Source organism: Bactrocera neohumeralis, chromosome 2 (assembly GCF_024586455.1).
Source record: "Bactrocera neohumeralis isolate Rockhampton chromosome 2, APGP_CSIRO_Bneo_wtdbg2-racon-allhic-juicebox.fasta_v2, whole genome shotgun sequence".
In the NCBI taxonomy this organism is placed as follows: Eukaryota; Metazoa; Arthropoda; class Insecta; order Diptera; family Tephritidae; genus Bactrocera; species Bactrocera neohumeralis.
In genome coordinates, this window is record NC_065919.1 from 30,716,609 (window position 1) to 30,735,520 (window position 18,912).

The 18,912-nt window shown below is 37.2% G+C and overlaps 1 protein-coding gene across 1 annotated transcript in view; it reads right to left on the reverse strand.

Annotated features, from left to right (window-relative positions):
* Positions 1-413: 413 nt before the first annotated feature.
* LOC126763605 (putative tyramine receptor 2) overlaps positions 414-18,912 on the reverse strand; it is a 37,624-nt gene continuing 19,125 nt past the window's right edge. The window contains exons 2-6 of the mRNA XM_050481263.1: positions 17,871-18,866; positions 10,543-10,645; positions 6,792-6,917; positions 2,452-2,629; positions 414-2,185 (exon numbers count right to left, since the gene is read on the reverse strand). Coding sequence (XP_050337220.1) covers positions 1,301-2,185; positions 2,452-2,629; positions 6,792-6,917; positions 10,543-10,645; positions 17,871-18,714 — 2,136 coding nt within the window. The 5' untranslated portion in view covers positions 18,715-18,866 and the 3' untranslated portion in view covers positions 414-1,300. The remainder of the gene's footprint in view (positions 2,186-2,451; positions 2,630-6,791; positions 6,918-10,542; positions 10,646-17,870; positions 18,867-18,912) is intronic.

Genomic DNA, 18,912 nt, shown 5'->3' on the forward strand with positions numbered 1-18,912 from the left:
GACATCGCCAACTTGTTAGCAACCCTGCTTAAATTATTTATTGTTAAACTCTTGGACTTGGACACAAAATTATTCCAATTATTCAAACAACTTTTGATTTCATCACTTTCACAGTCTCAATGTGGAATGCAAGTCTGTCAAAGACAAATCCTTATCAATAATTAGGAATCAGCTCCCAATACTGCAATTGGTATTTTTGAAAGCCGTGGTCACTATGCAGAACTCGAGTTCGATGTTTCAGACCTATAAATAGAATACAGGTTTATATAAAAGGCAAAGATAACAATTTATTTTACCACCTCATAGTTGTTTATTTTCTCTGAATATGATAAATAATATTCAACTAATATTAAATTCATACAAATGCTGCAAATATTTTCTTGAAAGAATAAAGTGAACTAAACAGTTACACATACAGTTTCAAAAGAGAATTGTATTTTTATTTCGCCTAATTGTTAAAGTTTATTTTATGATTTAGAGATAAAATTAGCTAAGCTTACACAGTACTTTGTATATGGCAATATGGTTTCACAAATTGGCTAAGACTTCACCTAAATATGTAAATAGCTACATATGTACATATATATATTTATAAGTATGGTTACAGCTAAGTTTTTGCTCTAGAATATACGCGGTGACCGTTTGTGTTTGGTTTTGAATATTTAATAAATAAATGAAAGGTTTATCTTTTGTTCGCTCGTTTGTAAATCTTCAAGCGTTTGAATGTGCTCAGGAGAAAAGGCACCTGCCACAAATTTATTTTCATTTCTGCTGCCGAACCAGCACACCTCCCCTGCCGACTGAAGAATCTCCGCTGGGCAGATCCAAATAAATGGCAACGCTTTAATTTCCTTGTCAACAGTTTGTATTCTCCCTTGTTGCTCGTTTACAGCATCAATCTTCGGGCTGCTTAGCAGATTTGTTCTTTCCAGGCGTCCTGCCACCAACAACTGACAACGCTTACGGCCGAAATGAAAAACGGAAACGCTCGACAGTTTCTTACTTGTTTCAATCAGCTTGAAATACATTTTACAAACCCCCTGAAGTCTTACACTACTGACCACTACCATCGAACCTCTTGCTATGTCTTTTTCATTTTTATTTCTGCTTGTTTCAGTTTCACATTTCTTAGCTCTTTTTTGATGGCCCTTCAACGGCACTCTAGTACTATTACATTTCAAATACATATATATTTACACCCGCGCATTTTTCTCCACTGGAAAAAATGTAATTTGATTGTCCTGTGACAGAGAACCACTGCCTTGTATAGTGCCTTGTGTTTAATGCTCTGTGCACCATTTTAGCCCCGGAACATGGCCATATGGTTGAGTGGCGGCTTCTGCTTACAAATGCGTCGACAAGTTAAACGCCAAAAGGCGGTGCGAAAATCGGGATTGTAGAAAGCATAGATGAAAGGATTAATGGCGCAGTTCACCCAGCCGACCCATGTCAGAAAGGACATGAGACCCTCAAACACCGCCGGTGGGGGCAGGAATGGCATCAACAAGTAGTAGGTAAAGAACGGCAGCCAACAGGCGATGAAGCCGCCCATAACGATGGTCAGCGTCTTGGCGGTTTTCGAATCCCGCTTCGTTGTGGACACACGCATCGGTATGCGATGGGGATTATGGTGGTGATTGTGGTGATGGTGTGCTTGCGCCTGCTCTTGATTTTGTCCCAACATCGGATTGAATTTCAAACCTCTTGTTGTGGTCATGCTTGTGGTAAGCGCGGAGTTGGCCGCCAGACAATTATCAGAAAACGACGTGCCATCCTCGATGAAGTGCACTTCTTGCATGGGCAATGAGGAGGAGCGCCGTTGGGCCAGCGGTACACCCATCGCACTGGAATGCATACAGACGCCGGCGTATTTACAATTGAGTGCCGAACACTGAATTATTGATGTTAAACGTGACACCTCAACCAACTCGTAGAACGATGCCTGATGCTTGAGACCGCCACCATTAATGCTGGCACTACCACCGTTGACATTGCCGAGGTAGGCCTTATTGCATTTGCTGCAATGTAAACTGAGATTTTTGGCAGAGCAGTTGTTGCTGCTGGCATGGCCGCTGCCCCAACGCGACTTGAAGGAGGGAAATTTCGGCGTGGCACATTGATAATGCTCCGACTCGGAAATAAAGTTGTCACAGTCTATATCATGGTCCGCGGTGCGCTCCGACTTCTAGCGTACGTCAAGAGAGTGCATGTGAAAGATAAAATAAATGATGATAAACTTTCTTAGTACCGTTTTAGTAAGTGTTAAAATATTGTTCCGCGCATTAATCAAATTCACACCCCGAAATTGCACGGCTGGGAATGCGAAATGACACAGACCTTTATCCACACCATTTGAATTAAGCCAAGCGTACTGAAGCTCACTCATACACATAATCTATCACACACACACACCCCCTGTTTGCACACACACGACTAGTTGTCAAAACTTACCGCATCACGCACCATGCGCTGTCTCCGCGACGTGAGGACGTAGCCAATCTTCATGTAAACGTACATCATAACGGCGAGCGGAATGAAAAATGAGCCCATTGCGGAAAACACCACATATCCCTTATTTTGATTGTAGCGGCAAACGACATTACCTTCGTGACGACGGCCCGGATCGTACCTGATAAAAAATAACAAAGAAATAGTTAAAAACCAGCACATTAAATGCGAATATTCAACATAACGGTGAACACTAGTGGATCTCATGCACATAACTAACATACATACATATGTATGCATACTCGAAGCAGGTTTTATGATTTTGCTGGTAGTAATACCTAGTGACGTAAGTACTTTTTAGAGAAAGCTTCGTAAAGGTTGGCGAATTTCCAATGTTATAAAATATAAAGTTATGGAGTTATAAACTTTCCAATAAAATAACATATTTTATTTTGTGAAGTAGAAATGGTTTGAAGCTATGGTCAAATATAACTGATATAACTGTTTTGATGTGATCTAGATAGGAAAGTAGGTAGGTAGTTAGAGTGGATGTATGACAACGCATCTAAGACTTTAGGAGGCCCATTGTGAAACAAACATGGCTGGCCCCTTCTGATTAGGTTCATCAATACAAAAGGTTTTAGTCTTCTCCTTCTGACCATAGTTATTGTATGGTGTTCCCAATCTAATGTCAAATCTGCCAATTATATATTGATCTTTTTAGCATTCGTACTAGAGTTACTATGTCTTTACTTTTGAATTTTAATAGTCGGAATATGTGGACCATATTCTATGCATGCCAAATTTGCCTGCTTGTTGAGCCAGCGATTAACTCCACCGAGACTCAGCTGTATTTATAATATGATTGTCGACTAATATCTACAAGTAGGCAGAGCCATATACATTCCTTCTTTTTCGGATTCTAGGCGTCTAGTACCTGTTCTTGTTAGTTCATCTGCACATTGAAAGTTTACGGTGAAATAGTTTGTTGTATTCGCTACGAGATCAAGGTAATCTTTCCTTATCATTAACGAAACCCTAATACACTTAAGTGATCTCAAAGCCGATTGGTTATTGCGGCGGTATTATTTGGTATATACATGTGTATATACAGAAAAAATGGTTAGACAAAATAGTTCTTGATTTATTTTTCTTTTTTCTCTATGTCGTTCCCCTTAAAGTAATCCCTCTTGGCCACAATACACTTGTGCCAACGTTTGTTCCTAACAAGCTTTACCATGGGTTTTCCGGTTTCGTTTCATCTTTGCCGATTGATCGTCTGTCACAGATCCAAGACTCATCTGCAGTAATAATACGTTTCATAACATCCTGGTAATCGTATTTGTAAAACATTGTTTTCAGGACGTTAACCCAACGCGGTTTTTCGGAAAAATTTAATGATTTTGGAACCAATCGTGTTTTAACTTTCTTTAGGCCCAAATGCTCTTTCGAAATGGTTTTCACTGATCCTTCCGATATTTTAACGATGTCAGTAAGATCCCTGACCATTAATCGTCGATTCTCAAGCACCAATTTCTCTATCTTATGTTTAAAGCTATCGTGGACGTAGTTCCAACATTCTGAACGTTTCGGCACCAGAAATTTGATTCCGCACATTTAAATTAAAATGTCTTACTATTTTTTGCCTACAAAAGTATATTTCTTGTTGTGAGCACACTCCTTGTCAGAACAAGAAGGCTTTCTTTAATACAGTTATCTCTGCTTGTAAGACACTGCAGTGGTGTGATAAATGGAGGCTATTTTGGTATCTAAGTCTGCTGTAAATTCACCATCTCTTTCTCGATCATTAAGTTTGGACCATTTGGACTTAACCTTGCGTCCCCGACATTTTGGCCCTTTCCCATTCTTCTCTGGAAGGGAGGGCAATATTGCGGACTAGAGCTATATTGTGGTCTAGATATAATTGGAAAGAATCGGAATTGTCAAAGTGAATTTCAATTTTATCTAGAAAACTCTCTTCTTTACAAACAAATCAGTCATGTGCAGGAACTAGATGACATAAAATTACATCGACAAAGAAAAAGTAGTGGATAAATATTCCTGAAATGTAGCCAGATATAGTGCGGAGTTTTGAAAATATGAACCTACAGCTGATAGAAAAAAAAGAATATTGGCGAAGAACCGGACTAGAATGTAGAGCTGATGGTTAAGAGATGATTATGAAGTTCTAGCTATAAATTGTTACAAGTCTTAATATGAAAGAAAGAGATTGCCAGCAGCCGAATATATGGAAAGGAATCTGAAAACACATTTAGTTGATTTCAAAAAATTAATTTTTCATTTATTTTCCATGTTTTTAAGTGCTCACACTCAATACTTTTTCATGAGTTCATGGTCTTTTTCTAAAGATCATGGTACCAGAAACTCGGGGAAGAGCAAATATAGTGGTTAATCACATGTCGGCCGATTAGAGGTTTACCGAAACTCTATTTTCCGGAATTTGATAAAAAGCGTGCCTGTATAAAAAATCTATGGCCTTGCATTGCCCCTGTATCTTAACTGGATTAATGTTCCACAAAGCCTCTTTAGTACACCCTCCGTTTTCTTCAGTACATATTTTAATGTGCAATGTATTGTTGGTTTCTATTGCGTCGTTTCACGCATTTTATGTGCATTTCACATTAATAACAGTACAATGTTTTCGGCATTATGTGGGAATATTTTGCGAAATTCACACTGCACGGCACTTTAACTCGTGTGTACATGCACACCTACTTACGAAGTGGCTTTTTTGTGTCGGTACGGATCCATGGAAGACTGACGAAACATTTTAGTGATGTACAAAAACTCTAGTGTGAATGTGTATGTGTTTCATAAGTGAAATGTGCAAAAGTTCACTTTTATTCAGAAGCTTTTCTGGTTTTTTGCCCATGTTGACTGATGCATTGCGGCAAAGGCGGCGAATTTCAGTGTTAAGCAATTCCACCAGATTGTCTGCAGTTAAAAAGTGCCAGTATGGCGATAAAAACGTGAGTCTATGAACAATATAATAGGCATTTTTGCACTGCTTTTTAGTCTTAAAAGTAAGTCTTCAGCCGCAAGGATGCAGCTTAAAATGAAATTTCTGTAGGATTTCCATAATGTGCACAGTGATTTGGAGTTAGAGTGGCCTAGAAAGCTTGTCGCAGGTTCAATTCCATACATATATTTGAGGGTATACTGGTGAGTACGGTTTATTGTAAATGACATCTACTTATACATATATTAACGCAGTTATAAAACTTTTAAGTACGGCTCAGCCCACCTGGCGCCTATGAGAGCACGAGTGAGGAGAACTAATCACCGGTTTGGTTATAAGTACTTACAATGGAGATAACATAACTCATATGTCTGTGTATATCTTCTTAGAATGAAGGTAAACATTGTTTACAACATTTGATTTCATCCATCGTCAGGCGCTTGCTGAACACATAAAAACATAAACCTCGATAGAAGTTAGTAAATGGGAGTGAAAGTAAGACTATGAACTGAATATGCAGTAGCCAAGCTATCTAAGAACACTAGTATGTTAGAACATTGCCTTATATAAATGAATATGTAGAATATATGTATTTATTGGAGAAATCATACATAACTTAATAACTTAACATAACTTAATAGTCTAAAATTGCATTAAGACAAGAAAAAACATTAACTTTGTTGCACCGAATCCATAAAACCTTTCACAAATACAAAAGATTCCTTACAATAACTTGATTTTGTCCTTTGTATGGCAGTTATATGCTATAGTTTCCTGCAGAGATTCTTCTGCCAAAAAACTTCGAGTAAAACTTTAGTTCTTCAAAACATATATAAAAAACAACTTCCAAACACACAAAATTTTAACTTTATTATCTATCAATAAATAAATTATTCATGCATATTCTCTGGACCCGTTTTACTGATCCGATCAACCCACTCCTTCTACACAAGATGATAGAAACAATACATGACGCCATAGCGAAAGAAGATTTAAAATTTCCATATCACTTGCATACAAAGTCTTCTGTACTTCCACTGATGACATCACCAGATTACCTTTATTTTATCTGAATGAAAGTCTTGCAATGTTTTATTCCATTCTTTCGCTTCTTGTCTTTACTTACTGTCTTTTATCAAGGCCTATGAGGCAATCACCTTTGATTGTTGAACGAATACTCCAAGCGCAAAAGATTTATCACTCAAAGATTGCTTAGCTCTATTCAATATTTCATAAGCGTTGTGAAAGACCTTATAGCAACATCCTAATATTATTGGCTTTATCAAGAAACTTAAATTTTAAAGAGTTTGACCATTCATTCTAACTTTTTACGAAAATATGAAGAAAGTAGTAAAATACTCACCAACCCAAGTACGGTGGACATGTGATTAATAGCGCCGTCACCCACACAATGAATATCATGCCCAATGCCAAGCGCTTCGAACGGCGTTTTTTGGAATAATTTAGGGGTTGAGTCACTGCAAGATATCTAAGAATAGTCCATTTTCAGAAATCAAATCGATGTAAATACAAAGGAATGAATTAAATAATAGAGCAATTGTTCCGCGTTGCCACAATGTTGCCGCTGTCAAATACACCCCTAAATTATATTCATTAGAAAAAGTTGCCGTTGCAAAAGCCGCTGAAACGTGCGTGAACAGTTATTGAGTAAATTAGTGAGTACCTTATTAAATTCACCATGAAAAATTATTAAAATGTGGAAAGCTAAAGTCAAATGCCTAGGCAAATGGTAATTCGAGTACTAGTTCTCAGATGGATATTACAGCTGTTATGAGCTTAAAACCAAGACAATTTTGTTATTTAAAAAATAATCCATGGTGAGATTTGTAAACTTAAAAATTTTTTTCTAACCGAAGGTGAATTTGACTATTTCATTAAATTTATAAATCTGCTCCCTTCCGACTATCTTTCAGGATGACTACTAAATGTAAATCCTCCGAGAAAATCGACTATGGCTCTAAAACGTGATAACGACATGGCCACGAAGGAAACTAAGAGTCTATAAAATATACTATATACATACTGATATACATATATAAATAACACCGGTCAACACGATTTTTGGGTCTGACATCTACATGTTAAATTTTAGTTTCTCCTATGACAAAATAAGGAAAACTTTTTTTTTAGATACAAGAGTCGTTTTTATTCAAGATGTGTGATAAACAATAATGGTAAAATAACAAGAAATTACTGTCTGAAAGTGAATATTTTTTATATTTCTTTTATGCTCATATGAGCTCTCTCGTATTAAACCCCAAATATACTTATCGATGTCGATCAGCCCAAAGCAAACTTAAAGAACTAAAGATTAATATTTAAGTGTTTTTCAACGTCTAGAATCAGAATTCAAGCATGAGAACAGAAACCCCAAAAAATATTTTTTTGTTGACCGGTGTAATCAGCATGACGAGTTAAGTTGTCTGTATATACGCAAACTCGTCCCTCAGTTTTAATCGATCTGAAATTTAGAACACTTTTTTCTCATTTGTCGAAAAGCTGAAATTGGATCATTGTTTTTGTGAAGGGTTGCGTGCAACCAAAGTTAATGTTTTCATGTTTCAGAACAAGCATAATAGAAAAATAATTGTGAAAACAGTAAATTCGAACAAAAATAACAGCACTTATCAAACAGTTCTTATTTGTGTTTGATACTTTAGATAACTTGCACTTCGTGCTATCTCAGCTCAGCTCAGCTCCTTTCGCTCGCTGCAATGGAAAACTGACACCTAATAGCGCCATTTTTCTCCCTTTGCTAGTGGCAGGGGCGAACGCAGGGGGGGGGGGGGGGGTTTTGGGGGTGGGGTGTTAAAACCCCCCCCCCCCCCCCCCAAAGTAATTGAATTTTTAAATAATAGAATTTAATTCTACATAGTCATTTGAAAAATTGTAATTTGTTGTTTTCAAAGCAATGGGGTTTTGGGGTGTTAAAACCCCCCCCAAAGTAATTGAATTTTTAAATAATAGAATTTAATTCTACATAGTCATTTGAAAAATTGTAATTTGTTGTTTTCAAAGCAATCTTTCTGCCGACGATGTATGAATACGTAAAATAAATGAATACATTAGTCACTAACAGCGTTGCCGTTTTGATACAACTGTATCTTTTTTGATACTTTTTTTTCTAAATTTTGTGATTTGATACTTTTTTGTTCACAAACGGCCTATTTTGATACTTTTCTGCTGATAGAATTTAACTATGAAAATGTTAAACTAAAAACAAACCTATTGTATCTGGATAGTATTAAAAAGTTGTGGGAATGTAGGCCAATTAAAAAACCCAGAAAAATATAAACTGGACAGAGACATTTTTTTAGTTTGCTTCAAAGTAATGAGCTTGCCTTATAACTCTGTGGCTGCTGAACTGGATTTTTTTAGATTTAAGGGGAATTGTGAGTCGAAAATGGACTTCTTTTGAAAATTAGTTCTGAACTGAAAAGTCACCAATAAGGTTTCTATTATTTTTTTTAGAGTTTATTGTTAATCATAATACAGGAAAAATAAAAACTTATTTATTATGACTTTCAGTTTTCGTTCCATGAGCAAACTGTTGTGAAATAAATTTAAATTAAAAAAAATTATGCTATTTGCAAAAAAATACTTGAGTGTCTTAACTAAAATGTCTATATTTTTAATAAAAACAACCAGAAAAAATTGGTCTGAATTAGATACACAACTTTACTTATTATTTGTTTTTCATTTGCTGAATTTAGAATGTGGAAAAGGTTAAAAATCTTTTCTTCAGATTATATTTTCTAACTAAAATTTTGAATATATTTTCAGGAACTGGTTAAATCAAACAAAGAGATCCAAAACTTTTTTAGTGCATCGTTTTTTAAAGATTGGAGCAACAATCCCTATATCTGTCGCTTCAAGTGAACGCTCGTTTTCCTCACTTCGCAGGCTTAAAACACATTTAAGAAATAAAACTGGAGAAGCACGCCTGAACGGAATGGCTCTCTTGAATATCCATAGAGATATAGACGTGGCGAAGGAAGAGATTTTAAATGTTATGGCCCAAAATAAAAGAAGATTAGACTTCAATTTGTGAATAAAATAATGAAACATTGTCTTTTTACCTAAATCCCCCCCAATTTTTTTTCCTGCGTTCGCCACTGGCTAGTGCGTTTGTATAATACTTTTAGCAGCGAAATAAATAAGATGTTATCAATTCGTTTTCACAGTACCGCTAACTGCACGAGCCCTTTGAGTGTTTTATGGATTTTTCAGCAGAAAATCGAAGGGAGAAGCACTCAGCAATTGATACCATGAGGCTTTCAATAAGGCGTGTAATGAAGCGCTGAACTTTTAAACGCTTGCCTGAATTTCTTCGAAACTTAAACTTAAAAACTTTTAGTGAAACAATAAAAATATACCTTGTAGGACTGTGCTGTATACGACGAATAACGACAAAAATTTAAATAATTATTATTGATTGATTTTGACCTGTAGTCACCGAAGTTGTAATTAATGAGTAGGTTAAAATAATTTCTTTAAACATCCGATATTTTGTTTTCATAAAACTGCGTTTGAAGCGCATTTTCTTATTTCTCTGAAACTTCATTATTTTTCCATTGCAGGTTAGGTTCAGGTCAGTTTGTATGGTTCTTATCTTTATCAAGTCTCAACAAATGCAAGTTTTTGCAACCTTCTATTTACGAAATACGTTAACCATATACCCACATGCTATACATATGTATGTATGTAAGTCAAATATAGACGTGTCATTAAATGGTAATTGAGACTTGTGTAGACCGCATTAAATTTATGAACAACAACAAAAGGTATAAAAGCTAACAAAGCGACGAAAACTCGAATGGCTAGACCTAATAGAAAATATCGGCAAATAGATTTGCGCAATTTTTAGGACACCCTGCTCCCCTATTTGACAATTTGCGACGATGACAGCGGCAGCGATTAGTGGACAGCACAATGACGGAAGAGGTGAAAAATGACTGAGCACAGTTCACCTTTTTTGCAATTATTCCTAAAGCACCGCGCTTTCCTAGGTCACTTTCAATAAAGCAGTGTGTATGTAAATGTATTTTTATTGTGTGTGTTCGCATTGTTAGTATGAGAACGTTGTAAATTACCTGTCCAGGCTAATGGCGCACAAGCTCAGTATGGAGCCGGTGCAGAGCAGAACGTCCAGTGAAATCCAAATGTCACACAAGATCCAACCATAGCGCCAGCTACCTGCCGATGTATGCGTTATATGTCGGTGTGTGTAGAGCAGCCATTAAAGTCGAGTTTCCGTTGAGGCGAATATGTGGAAGATTAAGAGGCTAGGATTAGTAAACATTTGGTGTGGTGTTTTGTTGCGAGGACATTAAATGTTCGCAGTATCCTTGCACAAATTGGCAAATAAACACACATGAGCACACTCATACACAGCCACATACTCGTAAGCGTGCCACCCCACATCGGCATTACCTGCACCTACTGGCTTCCTTGGAAACACTCGCTGCACACAGGCAAATTAGTGAGTTTGTGTAATTAGCAGATGTGACCTAACGAACAAGGTGCAATTATATTACACAGTAACAACAAAAACAAACTGTAAACATACAATAAAATACGCGGCAAAGCACCTAAAGGGATTCCTGCTTGTCTTAATTGCCCTTAATCCTTGTATGTTCATATATTTACTTGTCTAATAGGCGATGTGAGCACATAAACGTAACAACAACACACTTATACACATACACACAGACAGACATGCATACCCAACCAACCATGAGTATATAGTTGTTTTGAGAGTATGTCGAACTCTTGAAATAAGGAAAAAGGATCGACAAGTTAAATGTTTTTGAAAGCCTTCCTTTTATGTTCTTCTTCTACATAGACGGCAAAGTTAACCTCTAATACTCGTTTTAATAAAAAGGTCTGAATGTCAGCGCGAGAAATAGCCAGCTGTAAATGTAGTTGTTCTTCCTAAGTGCACCCCTATCTCATACGAAGGTCATTCGTATTCGTATAGTGGTAGAAGACAAGGATCAACGGGCTCCAACGCTTGTTCTGCACAAAGCTAAGATCATTAGTTAGGTGACATTTAGTTCAAATATCTTTAATAGTACTTCAATTACCACCGTTATTCTCCCTTTAAACGAGTGGAAATCAAAAAGCCCTTGCAGGTCGAGTAGATATTGTTTCCAGTGGTGGATATTCCTTTGTCAGTGGTAGTTCGGACAATGCAGCTCTTCTCAAAATGTATACTAATAGAACCTGATTCATAATGTCGGCGACTTTCGAGGAAGTAATTACTTTTAATTAACTGGGTGGCATTCACATGTGAGTCACTCGTCACTTTTACTTAATTGCTCTTAGCAAATGACCGCGATATGAAGCGCCCACGCGCTCACGCGGACACACCGAGCCGCAATTCAAGCGAGCGGAATTCAAGGAAGTGTCAGCATGTCTGGCGACATGTTGGAAGTTTAATAAAGTCATGCCAAATGTCGCGTTCACTTTCCATGTGAAACTTTGCTCATATTAATTTTTCGCTGTTGTTGTCGTTTTCATCAACTTTCAATTACAACTTTTGCCCTCTAACCTCAAAGCGTTTATATATGGATGTATGTATGTATAAAACATGTTTATTCCTTGCAAGTGCCTTTGTTCTTCCGCGCGTTTTTCATTAGCCCATCCTGCTGGACGCGATATAAGCGCGACCATCAGTATATCAACTATTTCATTCTCCCCCTCCTCTGACTCTCTTTGCCAATATATGCACATCTAAATTGGCAAAGAGAGTCAGAGGAGGGGGAGAGTGAAATACTTGATGTTCTATGGTTTCGTCAACTCCAAACGCAAGATTTCTAATTTGCCGCCCGCTATGAAATATAAGTCTAGTATGCCTAGTGACAATCACACAATTTCTATTATGTTCGCTGAATTCTTTAGGTCCAATTACTTTCCAAAATCTCCAAAAAATGTTCCGCAGCAGCACGAGTTATGTCCGATTTCTGTCATTAATGCACCTACCATTTCCGAAGGAGACGTCTTATATCAGTTAAATATGTGAGAAGAATCATTTAATTATGGCCCAGATATGATTCCTTATGATTTCTTAAAAAATGTGTCAAATATACATATATTCCAACCAATAACAAAACAATTTAAGGGGCTATACCAGTGTGACGCATGAAAAATTAGGCGATTTTCGTGAATTTTTTTAAAAGAAAGTACTAGATTGAATGTTTCGACGTTCTATGGACGTAATAAAGTATATTTTTAGCTATATTAAAAAAAAAAAAAAATTTTGCAAAAATATTGAAAAATAACGGAGTAATGTGCTGTCTGCGGAAGTGCCAAAAAAAAAAGTGCCTCAACTGCTGGCATGATTCCGGTCGATTGAGTAGCTAAAACAAAAAAATTCAAAATGTTTATTAAACTTAAATATATTTTCTATACAATGGACTACGATCTTTGAAAAATATCAAAAATTAAGAAAATGGCGCCATTTTGAAAAAAAAATCGTTTTTTTACGAAAAAAATTGTCGTTTTTTTAATGCCAAATTGACAATTTTCAGCCAATCAAAAAGATCGTAGTCTATTGTGTAGCAAATGTATTCAACTATATCCAGTTTTAATTTGAAGTCGATCGGTTAATTTCTCGTTGAGTTATAATGTCAGCAAATTTGAAAAATTTCGTTTCGAGAAAAACGCGTTTAAAGTTTCACTTATATATGTTTGCACCTCTGAGCGGTCGCTATTTAGAACGCTGCCATTCAAAAACTATTTAAAATACGACCTCGCCGATTTCACAGGATATTTTTGAATATATAAGCTATCGAAAAAAGCAAAAAAACAAAAATTTTTTTTTTGAAAGTGTCACACTGGTATAGCCCCTTAATTCATCTCCTATGCAAGGATTATTTCCATTTACGAGGTGTGTTCAAAAATTATCGCAAATTTTGAATTTTCGCGGGTTACGTAATTAAAAATGGATCTCAACTTATGAACAAGCTCGGCCATTTTGAATGTTCATTTAATTGTTGACAGGTGCTTTGCTTGCACGTATTTTGGATCGTCCTCGATTTTTTCCTATTCAAAAATTAAGTGCGCGGATGCATTCCGAATGTTGACTGTGGCATACGGAGAAGCTACCTTGGACCGAAGCAACGTTTATCGGTGGTACAAAATGTTCTCAGAAGGCCGAGAAGATGTGAACGACGAAGAGCGTGCCGGACGCCCGAGCACTTCAACAACAGACGAAAAAATTAAGGAAGTGGAGAAAATGGTATTGGCCAATCGTCGAATCACCGTTAGAGAAGTTGCTGAGGACCTAAACATATCGACCTGCAAGTTATGCGCAATTTGCGCGAAGCAATCCGCCAGAAACGCCCGGATTTGTGGAAGAACAAAAATTGGCTTTTGCACCACGATAACGCCCCTGCTCACACATCGTTGCTTGTGCGCGACTTTTTGTCCAAAAACAACACACTAATGATGCCGCAGCCACCGTATTCCCCAGATCTGGCCCCCTGTGACTTTTTCTTGTTCCCTAAACTGAAGAGGCCCATGCAAGGACGATGTTACGCTTCTCTTGACGAGATAAAGACGGCATCGAAGGAGATAAAAAAAATGATTTTTTGAAGTGCTTCGAAGATTTGAAAAACCGTTGGCACAAGTGTATAATATCTCATGGGGATTACTTTGAAGGGGACAAAATAGATATTCATGAATAAATAAATAATTTTTGAAAAAACACAAAATTCACGATACATAATGAACACACCTCGTATGTATGTATATGGAAAAAGTCATTTATAATTCCTTTACATAAGAGTGGATTTAGGTCATCTATTGAAAACCATAGGGGAATAGCAAAGTTGTCAGCAACATCTAAATTTTTTTAAGTAATTACAACTGACGGCATAACCTTCCGGATCTCTCCACTAATTTCTTGTTCTCAGCACGTTATTTATTAAAGATATATCATCTGTTGTTAAGTATTCAAAAGTTTTATTCTATGCTGACGATGAAAAACTTTTTAAAACATATACTTCAAACAGCGAAAGATGTCCGTTGGAAACAGATTTAAGCAACATAGTTTCCTTGTTGTGTTAAAAATGACATGCCATTGAACCTTAAAAAATGTAAAACGATGCTCTTCACGTAGATCTGTAGATCCTACGTAGATCTGTAGACCCTGCTTCATACGCAATAGTAAACTTTAGGTTGGAGCAAGTATGCAGTTTTGTTAATCTGGGAGTAACTATGGATCCCAAACTCAATTTTAATTTTCACGCCTCTTTCACGGTTTTTAAAGGTAAAGGCGTTCTTAGTTTTGTTAAACGTTGGTCTAAAGAATTTAGCGATCCGCTACCACAAAAATTCGTTTATATCTTTGGTGAGGACTATATTAGAGTATGCTTCTGTGGTTTGGAACCCTAGTTACCAAGTCCATTCGGATAAGTTAGAATCCGTTCAAAAACAATTTTTACTTTTTGCCTTAAATCATTTGCATTGGGATTCCAGTTTAAATCTTCCCCCTTACACTAACCGTTTAAAACTTATAAATCTCCCGACACTCGCTAGTCGTAGGGAGATGCTTGGTATAATATTTCTTGTAAAACTCATGAATGGGTCAGTCTGTAGCCCATATCTCTTATCTGATATTAATTTTAACGTTCCCGCACGCTCTACCAGGCAGTTTAGACCCTTACTTTTAAAATTTTCTAGAACAAATTTTTAGTTAAACGAACCATTCCGCCGTATATGTCATGATTTCAAATCTCATTCCAGCACATTTGATCTAACAGACTCACTCTTTACCATTAAAAAAATTATTTTGTCGACTCTTAACAAGTAACATTTAAAAATAATAAACTTACTTTAATGTAATTCTTAATTTTGGCTGTTGAAATTTTTGTTTCTGTAGCTGAGCAGCTTATGATCGCAACGCTTAAAACTCTCTTGCCTTTTATGACTCGGCTAATTCCGATCGTTCGCGGATTGCGCCCCTCGCGTCTGTTGGGCGAGAGGAGGGTAACCGTTGGGTATTATTTAACCGTTTTTCGTGCAGTTGAACAATTTTTTACGTTTCATACTCTTTCTATATTTGCTGCACACAGGTCCTTATGTTCGTATATATGTACTATATGTGCGTGTGTCAATATTGCATACTAATACATATGTCGCGCAAAATTTACTCCGCATTGAATTTAAAACATCCAAGATTTTACTAAACTCGTTTCATGCAGAACCACCGTTGTTTAATTGTTCTAGGGCCAACAAAAAAATAAAAGAAATTTTCGTTTCTGAAAAAAATATTTATTCATTTGTCCCATTCGATAATATGCACTTATGCCACCGCTTCTTCCCATCTTCGAAACTCTTCTTAAACTTGATTTTTAGTTTTTTAGCTCTTTCATCTACTAATTCGGTATAACGACGATCCTTTAAGGCTCTCTTTATTTTTGGAAATAGGGAAAGGTCACGCGGAGCCATGTCTGGCGAATATAGACGGTGGGGCATTGTTACAGTATTGTTTTTGGCCAAGAATTCTCAAACAAACAACGAAGTGTGAGCTTTTAAGAAACGAAAATCGCCACACTCAGAAAGATGCGTCTCAACATTTTTTTGTACTTCAGGTACAAGTACATATACGTATATCATATTAAAAATAAAAATTCCTTTTGGACTCTCCAAACTCACATTTAAAATTATTGTTATGTTCTGCACAAACATCTTATGAATAATCGTGACGAGCTAAGTCGATTTGGCCATGTCCGCCTGTCTGTTCGTTCATGTATACGGGAACTAGTCCCACAGTTTTTTTGGTATCGTTTTCTTTTTATTAGGATATATATTTTTCCAAACAATGTCACAACTTCAGCAGAATATTACAAATGTCTTTTGTACAAAGAAAAATTCCGATTTTCTCCCATAAAAGTCCCTGCTTATAATCAAGGTAACGAAATTACCGGAAATTTTTTAAATTTATTCTAAATCATGTTCATTGAAATGGACCCATACACTGCAGCTGCTCCTCAAATAATTCCTAGGAGATGTGGAACAAACAGTTATTTGTGCGCAAATTATCGCTGGAATATGAATGAATAATTACTTTTGAATCAACACTTGCCTCCTTTATTATTCTACGGCGCTATCGGTAAACTAACTTTCGTAACTGATAACAATGTAACCACATGCCACACAACAACAACAAACACGCGCATACACAACAATAACCGCACAAGCAATCGCAAATGAATTTTTCAATCACCGCAAACACAATTCACCTGTCTGTAGGACAATTTCACGGTAATCAGTTTAAACAACTGCCTATTGTAGCAGCACAGAGCGAATGAGCTCGCAAAGCACCTGTAACAAGTCAATCACCTAAAACCACAGACACAATGCCCAGCAGCAATATTATTTTTACCAAATACATTCACACATACATACATATATAGACAGGCACAATGGGTGAAAATGTCCCGTTACCAATGTAGAAATTAAATTCTAGAAAGTTCGCTTCAGAACTTTGAAAATCAATGAGGGTTCTTGTACGCTAAACACATTCGAAAGGACTTTATTGAGCGATTGCAGGATGTTACCTATGTATAATCTTCAATATTTATGAATTCAATATGACATCGAGAGAATGGTTTTGTTATCTTACGATATATTCGGGACCTAGAGCATAAATGTTAAGGGATTAAATAAGTAAATTAAATTCTATATAAAAATGTAAAACTGCGGGGAATTTCATAGTTGAAAACAGTGTGTTTATATATTGAAATTTAACAAGTTATCTATTCTCGGATCCGAGCGCAGACTCCCCTAATTTGAAAGAATTTATGGAGAAATATTGACAGACTTTACTCATTTTTGGTACAACAACACACTAACATTGTTAAATTTATTAATTTTCCCACTCTAAAACTCAATTTCGATAAAATATCTTGTGGATGAAATACAACATGGCTCTTCGTCGGCATCTATCAAATAGAATAAATTCGGTTCTTACCGAGCACCCCGAACTCATGACGAAGGTATTGAGCAAAAATTTCAGGCATTTTATTTATTGTCAAAATGTCATTTATTTTATCAAAACTAACGAATTAATGATTGAGAAAATGTACGTGCTACACTATGAAGCTCTTTTTCCGTTTGAAGAATGTATTAACGTTTTGAAGAACGTATTACGTATTGTCGAAAAGCTTCGATTTTAACCTCCAAGTGTCAGATACAGACCTAATAACATATTTTTTCGAAAGTTTTTTACATATGACAACGTAGTATTCGTACCTACTGTATCTGCCATTTAAAGCACACAGTAAACATCTCGACCAACACACACACACATACAAGCAAATAGAGCTGACTTGCCTCCATTCAATGATGGTTTGTCAACAAACACAAACAACAACAACAATTGCAGGAATGAGCAAATATAATTGTAACTCACCAACAACATAGAGCATAACAGCTGGTGGCATCACACACGTGCCCACAAGCCAATCAGTGATGGCCAGGTTCATCACGAAGCAATTGGTGACGGTTCGGAGCCGGCGTGTGGTCAGCACGGACAGTATGACTAGTGTGTTGCCGACCACCGTCACCAGGATCAGCAGCACGAAAATTGCCACTGCGAGCGCCTTCGGCCAGGGCAACGCCACCAGGTAGGCGTCCATGGAGGCAGCCACGTGAGCGCTGGCAGTGGTGGCGGCATAGCTCACGGTAACACTACTAGCATTCAAAACAGACTCAGTGCTAGAGTCGTAGAGTGTGAATTGGGCGCTGTCATCTGAATAGGGGGGATCCCCGCCGACAGTGGTGGCATTCATTTGAATAAATGCATTTGGGGATGTAACGCTGGGGAATACTGCACTCAGAGTTGTGGCGAAGGTTGTCGGCACAACCGCAAATGAAGTTGCCTTTGTGGCAATTGACGGTGTTGCGGTTGACGCTGTTGCAACATTGATGTGCGTGAGTTGTGAACCTGTTGTCGCTGTCGTGGTGGCTGCAACTGTTGCGGCGGTTGACGTTATTGCCAGGAACTCGTAGAGTAGTGTTTTTAAATGCTGTGCACGGCTTCCGCTGGCAAAGCGACCCTCCGGCACACTGCGCGTCTGCCCGTAGGGTCTATGTAACGTTGAATTTGATTGCTGGCTGTGCGTTTGTCGCTCCGCGGAGCCGGAGAGTCGCGCATTGAAGGACTTCGATGATAGTTGGGTGAAAAAGCCGTTTTTCCTTGGCAATGTAGTCGAGGCAGCTTCGGTGGTGCGAGCAGGCTGGTTCTCGGAAGTCATGCTGAAGGGTTTGCTGTCATCAGTGTGTTTCCATTTGATTGCTGTAAATAAATAAACTGTTGACTCTTGACGCTTTTATTTTTGCTTATTATCGTCTGCGTTTCGCTCTGCTCTTCCTTTCGTACTTCAATAATTTGCGTGGGATGAAAAATCTACGGAACGGAGAAAATAGTAAATAATGCTTAAAAAATATATGTA